A 16022-nucleotide genomic window follows, 5' to 3' on the forward strand; every position below is an offset into this window, starting at 1 on the left:
CTTGGAGACTTTCTCTTGTGCTTTGTGGCGCTCCGCTTCCTGTGTGCCAGCGATTTAGTGGGAAAGTTTCAAAATGCTGTAGAAAATGAGCCTTTTGCTTTGCTGTTGCTCTGTTCCAGGTTTTGGGGAGAAGTATTTGGACTTGTGAGCGCCGTCTCCCTCCTCAGCCATCACTTGTCTCTCCACCCACTAGCGCTTATCAGCCCCTCCCGGTCCTCCTCCTCCTGTGGACCATCTCATGCATTCCTCCTCTGATCCAGGCCTGGTGCAGGGGTGAGGGGTGGACAGGGGCTGGGGGGGTCTGATAAGTCGTGGTTTGGAGACTAGAGGAGTGTGGGGGAGGGCAGCTCAGACGCATTGGTATGTGTTCAAACTGAGTGTGAGAAAGAGCACAATAGTTTAACCAGAGAACTTGGTTTTCAAACTTGACAAACTGTGCTTTTTGTCACGTTTGAAGCTTTTGAATGAGATTTTGTTTTGCTTCGTATCGACCGTTATCCGTGTGCACATCGATTGGATTTGTGCAATTCTTGGAAGAACTTTGATAATGGATGTTTCCTGTTACTGTAAAACCACATCAAGATGGACGTGCCACTTTACAGCAACAGTAAGTTGGAGGTGGAAAGACCCCTGTGCGTGATCATATCATACTTTGGCTGATGTGCTCATCTCATGCGTTATGTTAGAAAAAGAACATGGTTTTCATGGAAACGGCAGGTTTGTGACGATGCCGCTCACAGTGGAATCAAAGTCGAGGCAGTATTTGGGCATTGATATGAAATGCTACTAAAAGCTCGGAACCAATTTGTGTCCAATTCCATTCCATCTTCTAAAGGTTGTGGCATCCAAACTAATCGATTCTTTAATCTTAACCTATGTTCTTATAGAAAGTTCAGGAAAGGTGTTCTTGCTTTAGCAGGAACGTTGGACCGAATGTGTTGAGTATATGAGGTGGATTCCTTTATTTCATTTGAACGTTGTGGTTGAACTCGTACTCTTTCGACTCGCTCTGGATGCAGTCCGGGCGAGGCAGCAGCAGAACGTTCCCTCGGGATAAAAGTCACTGCTTTTGAAGTGATCACAAGCGACAAACTGGGCACTGTCAAAGAGCGTTTATTAAGAACACACAATTTCACAAGTGTTTAAGACAAGTCTGGCTCAGTTTGGTGTGTGGTGTCCACGTGGAATCTCCAACAGTGCAGCTATAAATAATGAGCACACAAAGGAAAGGGGATATTGCAGCAGGAAAAATAGAATTTCAACAAGAAACACAAAAAATAACAAGTTCAAAAACGTTTAGCACCATGAAATCTGTTAACGTTAGCAACAAAAAATATTACAATTTTACCTAAAAGTCCCTACGTCATAGAAAATTACAAATAACCCTTTGGAAAAAGTGTAGTTTTTCATAAGCAAACAACAGCATTCCTCAGTCTATGTTAGCAGTGTGCCTATAGTCTACAGGAAAGGTGGCGTTAATATTCAAGATAGAGATATTCATATATATATTTAGAGAAAAGGCAGGAGTGGAGAGGCCGGCACCAAAAAGAAGAAAATCAGCCCCTTTCACCAGCCGAGAACTCACCCAAACAAAAAGCATTGATATTTCCAATAAATAGAAGAAATATTTAAATAAAAAATGTACAAAAGAGGATAAGCTCTCAGGTAACAACACCAGGAGAGCGTTCAAGACAAAATAAGAACATTTATAAAAAAGTTTTACAACACAGAAAAGCAGTCGCTCCAACCCGTATGTTCTGAAATCCAAATTGTTCCAAAGTCTTAATGCGTTAGAAAAGGTTCATGACTCTAGCAGTTTTCCTCCTTTTTCTCTCATAAATAGACGTTACAAGGCCAATGTGGTATATCTCTAGGCTAATCTATGATCAAAATCAACAAATTACAAAACAGCACCTCAGAATTGGAAAAACAAAATGGGTACAAATGAGTCGGGTCCAGTCCCGGTTTGATCCGCGGCCGGTTGAGATCTGAGCACCATTTCTGGAGAAAGCTGGATGAGATGGTGTAATGTCTGTAAACAGTAATGATCAGCACAAGTGTCCGACTGTCAGTCCCACAAGTAGTATTCAAACCATGACGTGGTGTTTTGGTTTTGGCAGGTGCAGTGGCAGGTGCAGTGGCAGGTGCAGTGGCAGGTGCAGTGGCAGGTGCAGTGGCAGGTGCAGTGGCAGGCGGTCACCTGCAGGGGGCGGCCTGGAACACACCAGAGACATTTTGTTAAGTTTCAGAGCGAAAGACACAATCATAACATGAGGAGGTTTTAGTAACTATATTCTTATATTTAGTCTTAAATAAGTCTTATTACAGTTAATGTCAAACTGTGAAACACATTGTTCCAGTTGGAGCTGTAACAGAGACTAACAAGTATTTCTATTTTACATGAATGTATTTTTAATGCATTAAAATGTGAAATATGACTTAAGGTTCGAGACAGAATAAATGTTTTACTGACAATTTATTCTTTTGAGTTACAGAATAAAGTCTCAAACTACATTTATTTTTCATACTTGACGAGTTCATATCAGTCGACCACATGATGCAGCCGAGTTAAGACGATGATGATGATATTTGACGCAAATATCGTCATCGTCATCAATTATAAGAACAATAATATAACATATTCTCGTCTCAGCTCTCATCCTCGTCTCTGCTCCCTCGTCCTCGTCTCCGCGCCCTTGTCCCCGCCCCCTCGTCCCCGCGCCTCCTCGTCCCCGTCTCCGCGCCCTCGTCCCAGTCCCCTCGTCTCCGTCTCCTCGTCCCCGCGCCTCCTCGTCCCCGTCTCCGCGCCCTCGTCCCGTCCCCTCGTCTCCGCGCCTCCTCGTCCTCGTCCCCGTCTCCGCGCCCTCGTCCCAGTCCCCTCGTCTCCGTCTCCTCGTCCCCGCGCCTCCTCGTCCCCGTCTCCGCGCCCTCGTCCCGTCCCCTCGTCTCCGCGCCTCCTCGTCCCCGTCTTCGCGCCCTCGTCCCCGTCCCCTCGCCTCCTCGTCCCCGCTCACCAGGCTGAAGGAGTCGTAGGTGGCCATGAGCTCCTCCATGCGGTACTGCTCCAGCACCACCACAGAGCCCAGGCCGGAGCTCATGCGCCGGGCACAGTCCTCACAGTGGACCATGTACGTCTTCCTGCTGGTGTTCTCACTGGTCACAAACAGCAGGTCAAACACCTCCACCTGGACACACAGGGAAATGTCCTGTTAACGTCGTTCAAGCTGCTCAGGCTTCACAAAAGTGACGTTTGGCTGCGTGAGGAGAGGAAGCAGGTGATCTGGAGCAGGTTTAGTGCCTCGTCTCGCAGCAGCTCCAAAAACATCTATAAAGTACACCTAGTTTTAGAATGAAGTTGTGTTTCAACACTAAAATGTCCTGTGGTGACCTTTCTTCAACCAATTCTAGATTGAGTCACTTTAAAATGTAGAACTAAAGAGAAGTACTAAAATGACTTAAATCTGTCCACGGGTCAAAAGGAATCCTGCTCTTGTTCTGTGGCACAAGCCCAATCAAAGTGCTGGGTGTGTTCAGCCTCATGTGCTGGACAGGGATGCATAGGTGCTGTGTTAATGTGTATATATGTGTATACATGTTATACATGTCCCATAGTGTTGACTATGTTAGTGCACTCCACTGCGCCCTCTGGTGGCTTCTCATGCAGACTCACTGATAATGAACAAATAAGAGAAAACTGAAGGTGACGCAATCTTAATTAAAGCAAAGTTCTCTTCACAATTATTCCACAAAGAGAAATCTTTGTTTAACACCAATGAACCTCACGCTGCAGCTTCAGCCTGTGACACGAGCCGCGCCGCCACTGGACAGTGACACCACTGGACACAGTGACTGCTGCGCCCCACACGGGTCTGGCCCCTCACAGTGTGTATCGGGTGCAGGCCACACTCACGTCACACTCGTTGCAGTAATACGCCGGCTCGTCCTTCACACGGCTCTGGTACGAGATCTTCTTCCCCTCAGTCACCAGCTGGTCCCTCAGGATCTGAATGTGCTTCATGGACTGTAGCAGGCAGTGTCTGCACAGAGGACAGGGTCAGGGGTCACACAGGTGAGCAGAGAGGATGGGGTCAGGGGTCACACAGGTGAGAAGAGGAGGGGGTCAGGGGTCACACACTTACTTGATCATCTTGTAGGTGTCTGGGTCGGTGACCTTCAGGCTGCTGGCCACGTTCCAGGACACATGGATCATGGGGACGATGGATTTGACCTTCTTCACTTCGTTCCACTCAAAGCGCTCCAGGGCCAGCTGGTACTGGTATCCTGCAGGTCACAGTCAGGGGTCACAGGGGTCGCAGAGCTGTTGTGTAGTGCAGAGCTGTAGTGCAGAGCTGTAGTGTAGTGCAGAGCAGAGCTGTTGTGTAGTGCAGAGCTGTTGTGTAGTGCAGAGCAGAGCTGTTGTGTAGTGCAGAGCTGTTGTGTAGTGCAGAGCAGAGCTGTTGTGTAGTGCAGAGCTGTAGTGCAGAGCTGTTGTGTAGTGCAGAGCTGTTGTGCAGAGCTGTTGTGTAGTGCAGAGCTGTTGTGTAGTGCAGAGCTGTTGTGTAGTGCAGAGCAGAGCTGTTGTGTAGTGCAGAGCTGTTGTGTAGTGCAGAGCTGTAGTGTAGTGCAGAGCAGAGCTGTTGTGTAGTGCAGAGCTGTAGTGCAGAGCTGTAGTGTAGTGCAGAGCAGAGCTGTTGTGTAGTGCAGAGCTGTAGTGCAGAGCTGTTGTGTAGTGCAGAGCTGTTGTGTAGTGCAGAGCAGAGCTGTTGTGTAGTGCAGAGCTGTTGTGTAGTGCAGAGCAGAGCTGTTGTGTAGTGCAGAGCTGTAGTGTAGTGCAGTGCAGAGCTGTAGTGTAGTGCAGAGCTGTAGTGCAGAGCTGTAGTGTAGTGCAGAGCAGAGCTGTTGTGTAGTGCAGAGCTGTAGTGTAGTGCAGAGCAGAGTTGTACCGTGGAGCGGGCCCACGTTCCAGGCGATGTTGTTGCACCAGCCCACAGCCTGGACCCAGTGCACAGTCCCTGCGTTGATCCACACCAGGTCCCCGGGGCGCTGGATGAAGCGGTACACCGGGATGTTAGCGGCGTACAGGTCCTGCAGCACGGGCCACCACGAGCCCGTCAGGTAGTCCACGCCGTGCCTGCAACAGTCAAAGGTCAGCTCAGGTCAGCTCAGGTCAGCTCCACTCACAGTACAACAATAGTGAGGATTCAGACAAATGGATGAACTGACTTTTCACAGAAGTCGCTGATGGCCTGCCAGTAGTGCTCGTGCACAGTGAACCACTCACAGTCCCCAGGCCCGATGTTGATGTTCACCGAGCAGAAGTTGTTGTTCTCCTGGTGACCTGTGGGACACACTGAGCTATTACCTACACAGCCAGGTACAAGATCCAAGTACAAGGATGACAGATGTAGTGAGGACTGAGCCAGGTCTGGACTGCACTGACCTGGCGTGCGGCTGCCCGGGACCTTCATGTACAGCTGCACGGTGTTCATGCCCAGGATGGTGTGGCCCACGTGGCTCAGCATGTTCCCGCTGGAGGAGACTCTCATGAAGGCCGGCAGCTTCTGCAGCTCCTGGAGCTGGGCCTTCCACCTGAACAACACTGGGTCAGTCACTGAGGTGAAAGTAGAGCTAGGAGGCACTGGACACACACTCACCTTTTAGGGTCGGACAGGTCAATGTTGGTCCCAAATTTGATAATCTTTCCCGGTTTCTGTTCACTGCTGACAAACAAAACAAAACTAAATTAAAGGAAAGAACTGAGGAGCAAAAGCTCATTTACAGGAATATTGAATATATGATAAATATTTTGTCTATGTGAAATTATGTTTGTTGTTCAAATGTTTCAATGACATAAATTACAAGGATTGTGTCATTTCATAAGTCATTAAAACAACCTTTGGATTTCCATTTACGTAGTTTTTTTCTTCTTCTTTTTTTTTACACATTATGCAATAAGCACAAGAAGTTATTTAATAAATTGTGAATCAAGACTTTAAAAATAGTCATTGAGGTGTTGTAATAGAGTGAAGTATTGACCCAGGATTTGGGGCCTGATTGTGTCCTACCTGGTGCTCTCCTTTGTGCCGTCCTTGGGGCTCTCCTTCAGAGCCTCAGCACAGGGCTTCTTCTCCTTCTCCTCTTCCTCCTCCTCCTCAGAACTGATCTTCTCCTCCTGGAACAGAGCACAACCTCTCTGTGTTAGATGTGTTTATACATTCACACATTGGTACACATGTTTTAAATGCAATATAGAAATGGCGATAATAGTAGGGAAAATGATTGAATCCTTTAGTGCTTAAGCACCGCCTCTGGTGATCAGTAGGAATGAAATAGAAACCTGGATGTCACTTAATTATCTGCTAGACAAAGGAAAAACAGGTCATTGTACTAGGACCTACATTTGTGAAGCTCATGACAAGGTCAGTGTAGCCTAGAGAAACATTGGGAGTCTGACCATTGATTAAAAGAAGAGAGCACATTCCGCCAGTGCTCGAGTCTCTTCACCGGCTGCCTGACAATTTGAATCAAATTTAAAATGTGACCCCATCCTACCTCAAAGATGCTATAGAACCATATCATCCAAACAGAGCTCTTCGCTCTCAAACCCTTCTGGTGGTCCCAAGAGTCTCTAAAAGCACAGTAGGAGGTAGAGCTCCTGTGTTATGGAATCAGCTCCTGTCCATGTTAAATATGCTGACACAGTCTCTTCATTTATGTCCAGGCTTAAAACGTTCCTCTTTGAAATGACTTATGGTCAGGCCAGTTAGGAACAGAAATATAAAGCTACAGTTTCAGCTACGCTGCCCTAGGAGTAACTGTGGGGGAAGTATGGCAGCTTGAGCACTATCCTCTGCTTCTGACTACTTATTCTATCAAACAATATTTCATATTTTAGTTCACCAGTGTCTGTTCATTGCTGTTCACATGCTTTTCCTCTTCCTCTCAAAAGCGTGCTACTGTTTCAGACGCTGCTGATGCTGCTGCAGTGAGGACTGCACCTTAAGCTGAGGATATACTACACACATTTGGACCAGATTATCTTATGATATTCAGTCCCTCTCAGTCATCTCTAGGTGAAGTCACAGCTGCTTCTCGTCGTGTGGACCTGTTGCAGCTGAACTCATTTTGGGCCTTACTAAAGTAAATGGGCTTGTTGTGGCCGTGGGCCTTACCTGCAGACTCTCCTGGAAGCTGGAGGCCTGGTACTGGGCGTACTTGGCGATGGTGGTGTGGGAGCGGCTGCTCTCACAAGGCCAGGTCTGCTTGGTTCCACTCGGGTCCCAGTTCTCGTCGGCGGGCTGCTGCACCTGCGTCCTCACCTCCACAGACTGGTCTGAGTTGGCGTCCACCAGGGACTTTGTGGAGAACAAGCCCAGGTCTGGAGAGCACATACAGAGGTTAGAGGGTCCATTTTGAGACTGCTGTGATGCACAAGGTTCAAAGCAACTTTAGAGTATGTTTCCTGGGAATGTAGAGTTAATGGAATAAGTGTAAATGGAGCTAAATACAAATTCAGCATCATTTTGATGAGGAAACAATGTTAGAACCAAGCCCCAGTTTTGAAACATGGTCACTTTGAGCCACTTTGAGAGTCAATTGAGCGCATTGACCCGTGTCCCTGAAACTTAACATTAAAAAGTTGTTAAAAAAATAAATGAAGAATTCTTGAACTGGGAAAAAGTTAATGTCTCAGAATGGTCAAACTGCTAACCCTAGTGACAACTCACAACAGGTTTAAGCTAGCAATACCCTAATCAATTATATTGATAGACCCATGGTTATAACATGTTTCCTGAATAATATGTGTTCTTTAATTAACGTTTAGTTGAAACGTTAAAAACAGAACACTCTTTACAGAAGTCCACATTGCTCGCTCACTTCCCTGATGCTTTCCCAGCAACCATGAGTTTATAGAGTGAGTAGATGTCAAGATTATTAGGTTAATTTGATTATTGGAATTATTCAGGTCACAATATAAATCATAAGAACCAAAACAGCTTGGACTGTAAAGCGGCTGTACCTGATATTCACCGTAATAATCACTCCTCAACCAGATTACACCATTTACACATGTTTATTCCTGGTCATACAATCTTAACCAGCTTAAAGTTGCTAAACTTCATTCTTTGAAAGTGAGTAAAGAAAAATAACTTACTGAGGCGCAGAGACCCGGCCAGGCCTCTGATGACGGTCACTGGGTTCTTGGGATCTGTGCAGAACTGCAGCAGCACGGGGGAGAACGCATCCCGTTTACTCTCCAACTGGAACAGAAAATCAGAAAAACCTTCTTAACCTGAAGATATCAATTTGTCAGGTCAAATGTGTAATGAGCGGCTGGATAAACAATCTTGTCACTGAGGCCAAGATGAAAAAATTGTGTGTTTCCGGTAACCCGACCGAGCTGGATTTCAAAATAAAGAAAATATTTTACTGGCCGTACGTTTCGAGAATGTCAAATTGTGAGAGAGAATCCAAAAGCTGCGGGAAAAAAAAAATCATCTGTGGGGATCGTAAGATATGAAAATTGTTGCACTTTTGATAGGTTTGGTTTTGTCTATGGGCACATCCATGTTTGCAGATGCTCATATTTGGTCAGCGTGCAGACCGGCCGGGTCGGCACTAGATCATACACTCCTAAGTCAGAATCAGTTAGGAGTGTATGATCTAGTGCCGACCCACTGGATGACATGGCCGCGGCGACAGGCACACCCCGGCAGCAGCGTGAAGATATTTTGCGTGACGGTCGAAAAGTGCTCACATCACATAGTGACAATAAGAAAAATAGTGCGACGCCGACACTGGCGCCTGTCATGGGTTCGATCACCACTTTCAAAGTTCCAACTACTGCTGGAAATGCCTATTAGCAAGTGATCCATTTGGTCACCGAGACTCCAAAGTACAACTGGTACTCACAAGCAAGAGTGCTTTAGAAAACATTTTGGAACGAGCAGCTCATCAAATACGTGTGCAGGGCAACGGCGCGCAGGGGCGCGGAGGCACGGCTGCTCTGTTGTCTGCTAATGGCTTTTTCACTGGTTGGACTAGTATAGATGTAGAGAACTATTTAATTAAATATCTGCACCAATAAGGCCACTTCAATCTGAAGCGCTCACTTCTGAGAAAAGAAAACTGCAAAACCTGTGCGAGGACTTCAAATATGGCCGTGGCTGCAGAGCCGCGGTGCGGTCTAATAGCCCAGCAGTTACGAGAGCTGAACCCTAACCTTAATCCTGACCCTAACCCTAACCTGGCGCGGTCTAACCCGGCGTGGTCAAATAGCCCAGCAGTACCAGGAGCCGTGGCAGAAAATAACATGGCAGTTTTGCGGCTCTGTAGACACTCCCTTAAAATATATCAAAAAAAGAAAAAAAATCCGACCTACCTGAATTTTCCCCCCAATGTTACCGGAAACACACTTTTTTTTTTGCCTTATATAGATTGTTCTGTTGGATAATTTTCTGAACAGTCCGGGCTAAAATGACGTACATAGATGCTGGGAGTGGGCGGGTTGAGCTTCTCGGGGGGGATGGGTCCGTCTGTGGCCATGTTAGGTTTGACGGAGAAGGCCGGGAGCAAGTACGATTCCTTGAACTTCCCTTTGATTTTGGCCCCTCTGCAAAACACACAGAAGGTGCTAGTTACACACACTGCAAAAAAGCATGTTTGTTAAAATGACAGAAATTAATGTTTCACTTTGGACTGCAATATTTCTATACTGGATAAGATACATTCATGTAAATACCTGCCAAAGCTATGGTTAGGTAAACTTGGAAATATACCCAGGCTCACACTGCACCCGGCGCAGCTCCACCTGCTGTGCTGGAGCAGTGTTCTTGTGGTGCACAGCTCACATTAGGACTGGGGTTTGTGGTGCTTGTGCTTGCGTCCACTAGACCACACGCTCACCTGATCACGGAGCAGTATTACAGGGGGAAGGGTTGGGTGGCTCCAGCGTTCTGCAAAAAATGTCAATCCTATTGAAAGACTCGCCGGCACCACCGCACTGAGCACCGGAGCTGAACCATGTGCAATGTGAGCCCGAAATGAGCCTTCTACTTTTCTCCCAGGTTTTAGATTCATGGGGGAAACTCACACAGAATATGCTCCTTGGCAACAAAACAGCATTTGAAGGACACAAAAGCTCCCCATTTTACACACACACATTGGAAAATAAGTAAATCATCATTCAAAGTCATTAAACATGATTTTTAAGCAATCCGTACTTGCAGGAGCGAATGATCTCGCTGGCTGTGTTCTTGATGTTGATGTCCTTCAGCGGAATCCTCTTCTCCTCCACCTCTGAGGCGATGAACGTCTCCCGGTCTCCACTCTCAACCTTGATAAGACGGATTTTCAGCTCTTTAGGTGGACCGTCAGACAGTGCCTTCAGCTTCAGCAGATCATTAGAGCCTGCAGGGGCCACCTCAGAGCAGGCATGGTGCTCCTCGCTGCTGGAGCTGCTGCTAGTGGACTCTTTCTTCTCTGCGCCAAACATCTCCAGCATCTTCTCATCTTTACTCTGAGAATTGTGGTCACCCAGAATTCGTCGCTCCTTTCTGTCCTTGTGGCTCTTACTGTGTTTCCTGTGGCTGGAGTGAGAAGAGGAGGCTGAGGAAACATCTCGATCTCCTCTGTGCCTCCTGCTCTCACTCCTGTCCTCGTGTTTGCTGTGGCCGTGCTTCTTCCTCTTCTCCTTTTCCTTCTTCTTATCCCGATCTTTGTGCTTGCTCTTTTGTCGTTCTGTTTTATCGTAAATGTCGTGCCTTTGGTGGCTGAGTAGGACTTCGCAGCTCTTGCCCAGCTCAGAGAGAGAAGAGTCTGACACGGCGGTGAATCTGCTCTCCTCTTTGATTAGGCGGATGGGTTTGATGGGCTCTTGTGCTTTGGGCCAGTCCTGTGCAGGTTGGCTCTTCAGCGGTGGGGAGCAGGACTTGGGCGGGGCGGTGGGGCTTGAAGGAGGGTTGGATGAGTCTGAAGCTGGGGAGGTTCCTTGGTGCTGACGACAAATGTCTGGGCCTAGGGACAACGAGGACGAGTATTTGAGCCCGAGAAGCGCTGAGGGAGGTGGCCTGCCGAACGGACCTCCTCGATATGTGTACTTCTGGCTCTCCAGGACTGTGGCCAGAGACTTGAACATGTTGTTTACCCCAGTCTGGTGGAGGTGTGGTCTCTGGCGTGGAGGGGAGCAGGACGGGGAGTCCTCCTCTTCTTCCTCTTCATCTGGCTCACTCTTCACTTCAGGAAGGCCGTAGAGCTTGGCCAAGTCGCTGTGGCGGTAGTCTGTGTTCCCAGCACCAGTGTTCGAAGGTCTGTAGTTGACTTTGTGCTGAGGTTTGTAGTCGTCCTCCTCCTCGTTCAGAGAAGACGTGCGGCTGCAGGGAGAGGCCAGCGAGCCCTGGCGGCTCAGCACTGGGGGGCTAGAGTGTGGATTGGAGCTCGTGTCCTCCTGGTTGGCCAGGTGCTTTGGCACTGGGACAAGGTCTGGAGCACAAAGGTAACCTTTCACAGGCTGCACAGCCGCTGAAAACTCTTCCAGGCTCTTTCCACTCTGGAACATCTCCTCCTCCCTCTGAATCGACTCATCCAGCATGGCCATGATGTTGGCCAGGCCGTCTGGTAGCAGAGTGGACATCTCTGAAGGCTCCTCCTCAAACTGGGTGGCGCTCTTACAGTCATTGGCTCTGCCCTTGTGTACGGGGCCTGAGAGGGGCGGTGGTGGGGGAGCCTGGTACAGTTTGGGGGGCTCTCGCAGTGCCATGGCAGCGGCTGAGTCTTTGGCTTGGCCCGGAGCAGGCTGCATGGCCGGGGGCTTGTGTGAGTGTGAGGTACCTAGTGTGGGAGGAGGATAGAGTGTGCTGCTGCTGCTGCTCCACATGGCTCTCTGCCTCTGCTTCTCCCGGGCGTACTCCGTCTGAGGGGTGAGGGGAGGTGGGCACAGCCGCTCTGAGCTGCCCAGCCATGGAGCGGGTGGGACAATGGACAGGGGTGGCGGCGGGGGCGCCGCAGCGGCCTGTGGGGGGTTCACTCTCAATAGTTCCTCTAGGCTGTCCATAGCATGCTGTTCCTTGGCTTTGCTGCGCTCCTGCTCCTCTCGCTCTTGTTGCACTCTCCTCTCCTCCAGCTCCTCTCGCTGTCGTACTCTCCTCTCCTCCTCTCGCTGTTGTCGTACTCTCCTCTCCTCCTGCTCCTCTCGCTGTCGCTGCATTCTTCTCTCCTCCTGCTCCTCTTGCAGTCGCTGGATTCTTCTCTCCTCCTGCTCCTCTCGCTGTCGCTGCATTCTTCTCTCCTCCTGCTCCTCTCGCTGCATTCTCCTCTCCTGCTCCTCTCGCTGCATTCTTCTCTCCTCCTGCTCCTCTCGCTGTCGCTGCATTCTCCTCTCCTGCTCCTCTCGCTGCATTCTCCTCTCCTGCTCCTCTCGCTGCATTCTCCTCTCCTGCTCCTCTCGCTGCATTCTTCTCTCCTCCTGCTCCTCTCGCTGTCGCTGCATTCTCCTCTCCTCCTGCTCCTCTCGCTGTCGCTGCATTCTCCTCTCCTGCTCCTCTCGCTGCATTCTCCTCTCCTGCTCCTCTCGCTGCATTCTCCTCTCCTGCTCCTCTCTCTGTCGCTGCATTCTCCTCTCCTGCTCCTCTCGCTGCATTCTCCTCTCCTCCTCTCTCTGTCGCTGCACTCTCCTCTCCTCCTGCTGCCTCCTCAGCCTCTCCTCTTCCTCTTGCCTCCACAGCCTCTCCTGATGTTCCTTTTGTTTCCTCGCCTTCTCTTGCTGTCTCTTGACCTCCTCTTCCCTCTCTCGCTCCTTCCTCTTCTCTTCCTCCTCCCTCTCTCTTTTCCTTTGTTCCTCCGCTTGCATATGTCCTTCCAGTTCTGCGTCCAGCTTGTCCAGAGCCTCTTTGATGGACTGTGGGTAGGTGGGAGCAGCACTTGGAGGGCTTGGTCTGGGCAGAGTTGGACTGCGAGAGGGATCTGAGGACATACTTGTGATGATGCTGTTCCCGTGCCTGATGGGTGCAGAGAAGAGGGACGAGGGCTCAGGCGGAGTGTAGTAGGGCCGCTCTGCTTTGAGAGAGGATCCGTTTGCTGCTTGATTGTGAGCGCGCTCGTACGGAACGTTCGGCGTCGGAGAGTCGGCAGGGGCCCGTTCTGTCCATCTGCTGCTGTTGTACACAGGGCTGCCACTGCGGGGCGCTGTGCTGACAGTGGAGATGCTGGCAGAGAGGGGCTTTGGAGGAGGGTTGGCTGTGATGACAGGGGGGCGGCAGGGGGGCTGGCGCTGGTGAACAGTGTTGGGAGTGCGCTGAGGTAGCTGAACTGAGGGCTTGTAAGAGCTGCACTCCTGTAAACACAACAGACACAAGTTACAACTTAACGCAGCAGGAACACACAGTGTTGGCGAGTTCTGGCCCAGCCAAATGACCACTACAAATGGAGGATTCTATTGACCATGTCCTTGTGTGACTGGTTAAGTGAGCAAAGTGATTGGTTGTAACAAATATGTTGGCTCTACTACATGGTCAGAGTCTCGACATTAAAGTCTATTATAATTCTTATGAATGAGCACTCACCAGGGACTGGACGGTGGCTCTGTGGCCCCTCCAGGGCTCCGAGGCCCTGCTGTGGCTCTGCTGAGGAAGCATGGTTGGGCTCAGAGGAGGGGGCACAGGGAAGTGGCTGTAAGGCACACTGCTACCCCTGCAGGTCACAGGGGGGTTTGCTGGTGACGCCTGGCTGCCCGTGTACTGCTCTCGGGCCCCTCTGCTAGGACTGGGTGCTATGGCAGAGGGAGCTGTGCAGCCGCCTGGCCCTCTAGGGGGTTCCAGGGAGGGGTTGAGGGGCTTGGAGCTGGAATACAGCGGGCGCTCTATTTTGTCTTTGTACAGCTGAGGGCCATAGCCTTGTCTGAAGCTCCCTGGAGAGGAGCTACTGTGTGTGGGAGGGGCGGGTGAGGACTTGGAGGTGAAGTGTCCCAGTGTCTGTCTGTTGCTTTCCTGAAAAATAAACAAAAGATAATAATTGTTAACACAATGCTGTCCCGTCTCTGAAAGCACAGATATGAGAGCTGCTGTGACCTCAGGGCTCTGAAGAGTATGCAGTTCCTCAAGTTTTTCGCAGTGTACCAACCTGAATATCTGGGGCTGACTTTTTGCATTCTGGGGTGTGGTTCTGCCACGAGGAGCCGTCTTTGTGAAGCGGACTCCAGAATGCTGGTTTGGGAGGGAGAGAATGGGTTGAGGGCTGTGAAGCTGGCCCTGAGAACTGCTGCTGCTTAAAGAGGAGAAGACGATGTCAGCACCACAAACATGTGAGGGTGGCCAAAGAAGGCTCCATTTTTTACCTGCTCCACGCCCTTTTTCCTCTTGCTGGGACTAGGGCAGTCGTCGGAGAGACGTGGGTTGGGGTGCAGTGGAGTGTGCTGGATGACAGAGTGCTCTAACAGGGGGGGGCCTGGCCTCTTCAGATGGCCCCCAACCATCTTCCCAGGGAAGCCCCGCTGCTGTGGACAGAACAATGTCTCATGAAAATACTGGAGCCACTCACACACAAGTTTACTTTTAGTCCAAAAAACATGACCCAACTGCTCCAGCCAATCAGAGCGCTCGTACCTGGTGCACCTGCGCCCACATGTCATCTCCAGGCAACGGTGGGCCCCGGGGAACGTGCTGCTCCTGAGAACCTGAAAACTGCAGCACATTGGACCAGAAATAAATATATACCTCTACAAGCAGTCATTTTTATACTGTAAATAACCTGTAATATCAGATGTACCTTGAGGGGCTGGTTGAGCCTGTTGGGGGGCAGCTGGGAGTTCAGAGGCCCTCCTGCCTGGTACCCCATGCCCACGTTGTGGAGCCTCACAGAGTGCTCACTGGGCAGGGGCAGCACAGGTCCGTGAGGCTGCAGAGGAGCATTGTACAGTGGGCTCATGTGCTCCCAGGCTCTGTGAGGAGGAGTGAAGTGAGGAGGCCTCTGCTCCCGCTGAAGCTCTGCCAACATCTGATGAGGCATCTCCAGCTTATCACCACGAATGGGTCTGCACAGACACATCACAATCTTATTCAATCGTGCCCAGATTACTACCTCACGACAATGAATTAATATTATGCACAGTGACTCACCCATTGTTGAAGAATTTACTGTGATGGTTGAGTCCAATTGGACCAGGAGGTAGATGAGGAAGAAGCTGGTGCTGGTTCATTCCAGGAGCACACCTGAACACAACAGAGACTAATGAGAACAAAGACTCATGGATCATGTTAGTGCTGTGTGTGTGTGTGTGTGTGTGTGTGTGTGTGTGTGTGTGTGTGTGTGTGTGTGTGTGTGTGTGTGTGTGTGTGTGTGTGTGTGCGCGTGTGCTACCTGGCAGACGGCTGCCAGGCGCGGCCCCCCACAGGACCCCATGGACCCCGGTTCAGTCCGTCCAGGGGGAAGGAGTCCCGTGTGCCACGCCCGCCAAACGGCTCCACCGCGTGATGCATCCAGCCTGCAGGCAAAGCAGACACTCATGTGGCCTTACATTCACTCTTCTATTGTAATAGTTTCACTGATATACAGAGAGGTTCTCACCAGACTAGCTGTGTGTTTAGAGCCCTCCACTGTAGCAGAGAGTGCTCACTCCAGCACCAAGGAAACAACAGTCAACAGTGAGCGAACAGCACCAAACTGGAAAAGAAACAACCCTAGGTCACTCACAGGCAGCTTCAACATGGGGGTGAAAAGAAGAAGACGCAGCATTTTGGAAAGCAGACTAAACATATTTGAATAAGAGAAGACCAGTCACAGGACACAAAGAAGAGGAAACAGAACAACACCACACAGAATGGCCTGGCATGCTCCAGGAATCCAACCAGGGAGTTTTTTACTGAGGGGAAAGAGTATTCCAACCCCACGACAGGATGAAGTCTTTGTTAAAGTAAGGGCAGTACTGTGCGTGTACTGTAGGGGGTGTTGTCCCAGAGGCTCTCTGCACCACAGCAGATGCTCAGGGCTTGGTCTGGAGCCAGAAGAGGGCATGAGGGCTGGAGCAGGGC

The 16022-nt window shown here is 49.9% G+C and overlaps 1 protein-coding gene across 1 annotated transcript; it reads right to left on the reverse strand.

The window, feature by feature from the left end:
* Nucleotides 1–2068: 2068 nt before the first annotated feature.
* Nucleotides 2069–15654, reverse strand: kdm6ba (lysine (K)-specific demethylase 6B, a). Its single transcript, XM_072459419.1, has 21 exons — nt 15559–15654; nt 15352–15475; nt 15111–15203; nt 14761–15025; nt 14598–14675; nt 14330–14485; nt 14116–14253; nt 13560–13982; nt 10224–13330; nt 9487–9613; nt 8156–8261; nt 7173–7378; nt 6066–6172; nt 5655–5720; nt 5441–5589; nt 5224–5338; nt 4944–5131; nt 4140–4281; nt 3911–4037; nt 2639–3185; nt 2069–2214 (listed from the first exon to the last, which is right to left on the reverse strand). The coding sequence occupies exons 2-21, from the start codon at nt 15468–15470 to the stop codon at nt 2069–2071; spliced, it is 6405 nt and encodes a 2134-aa protein (XP_072315520.1). The 5' UTR covers nt 15471–15475; nt 15559–15654.
* Between the last annotated feature and the right edge of the window lie 368 nt (nt 15655–16022).

Source organism: Eucyclogobius newberryi, unplaced genomic scaffold (assembly GCF_026437365.1).
Source record: "Eucyclogobius newberryi isolate DKJ021-1_F unplaced genomic scaffold, fEucNew1.0.hap1 SCAF_22, whole genome shotgun sequence".
Taxonomy (NCBI): domain Eukaryota; kingdom Metazoa; phylum Chordata; class Actinopteri; order Gobiiformes; family Gobiidae; genus Eucyclogobius; species Eucyclogobius newberryi.

Excerpts from the sequence above, each read along its gene's own strand:
- kdm6ba (XM_072459419.1), bottom strand. The coding sequence starts at position 15,470 with ATGCATCACGCGGTGGAGCCGTTTGGCGGGCGTGGCACACGGGACTCC. Across the intron at positions 5,721-6,065 it reads GGCACAAAGGAGAGCACCAG|CAGTGAACAGAAACCGGGAA; the intron begins GTAGGACACAAT and ends TTTGTTTGTCAG. Across the intron at positions 3,186-3,910 it reads ATTACTGCAACGAGTGTGAC|GTGGAGGTGTTTGACCTGCT; the intron begins GTGAGTGTGGCC and ends CTGTGTGTCCAG.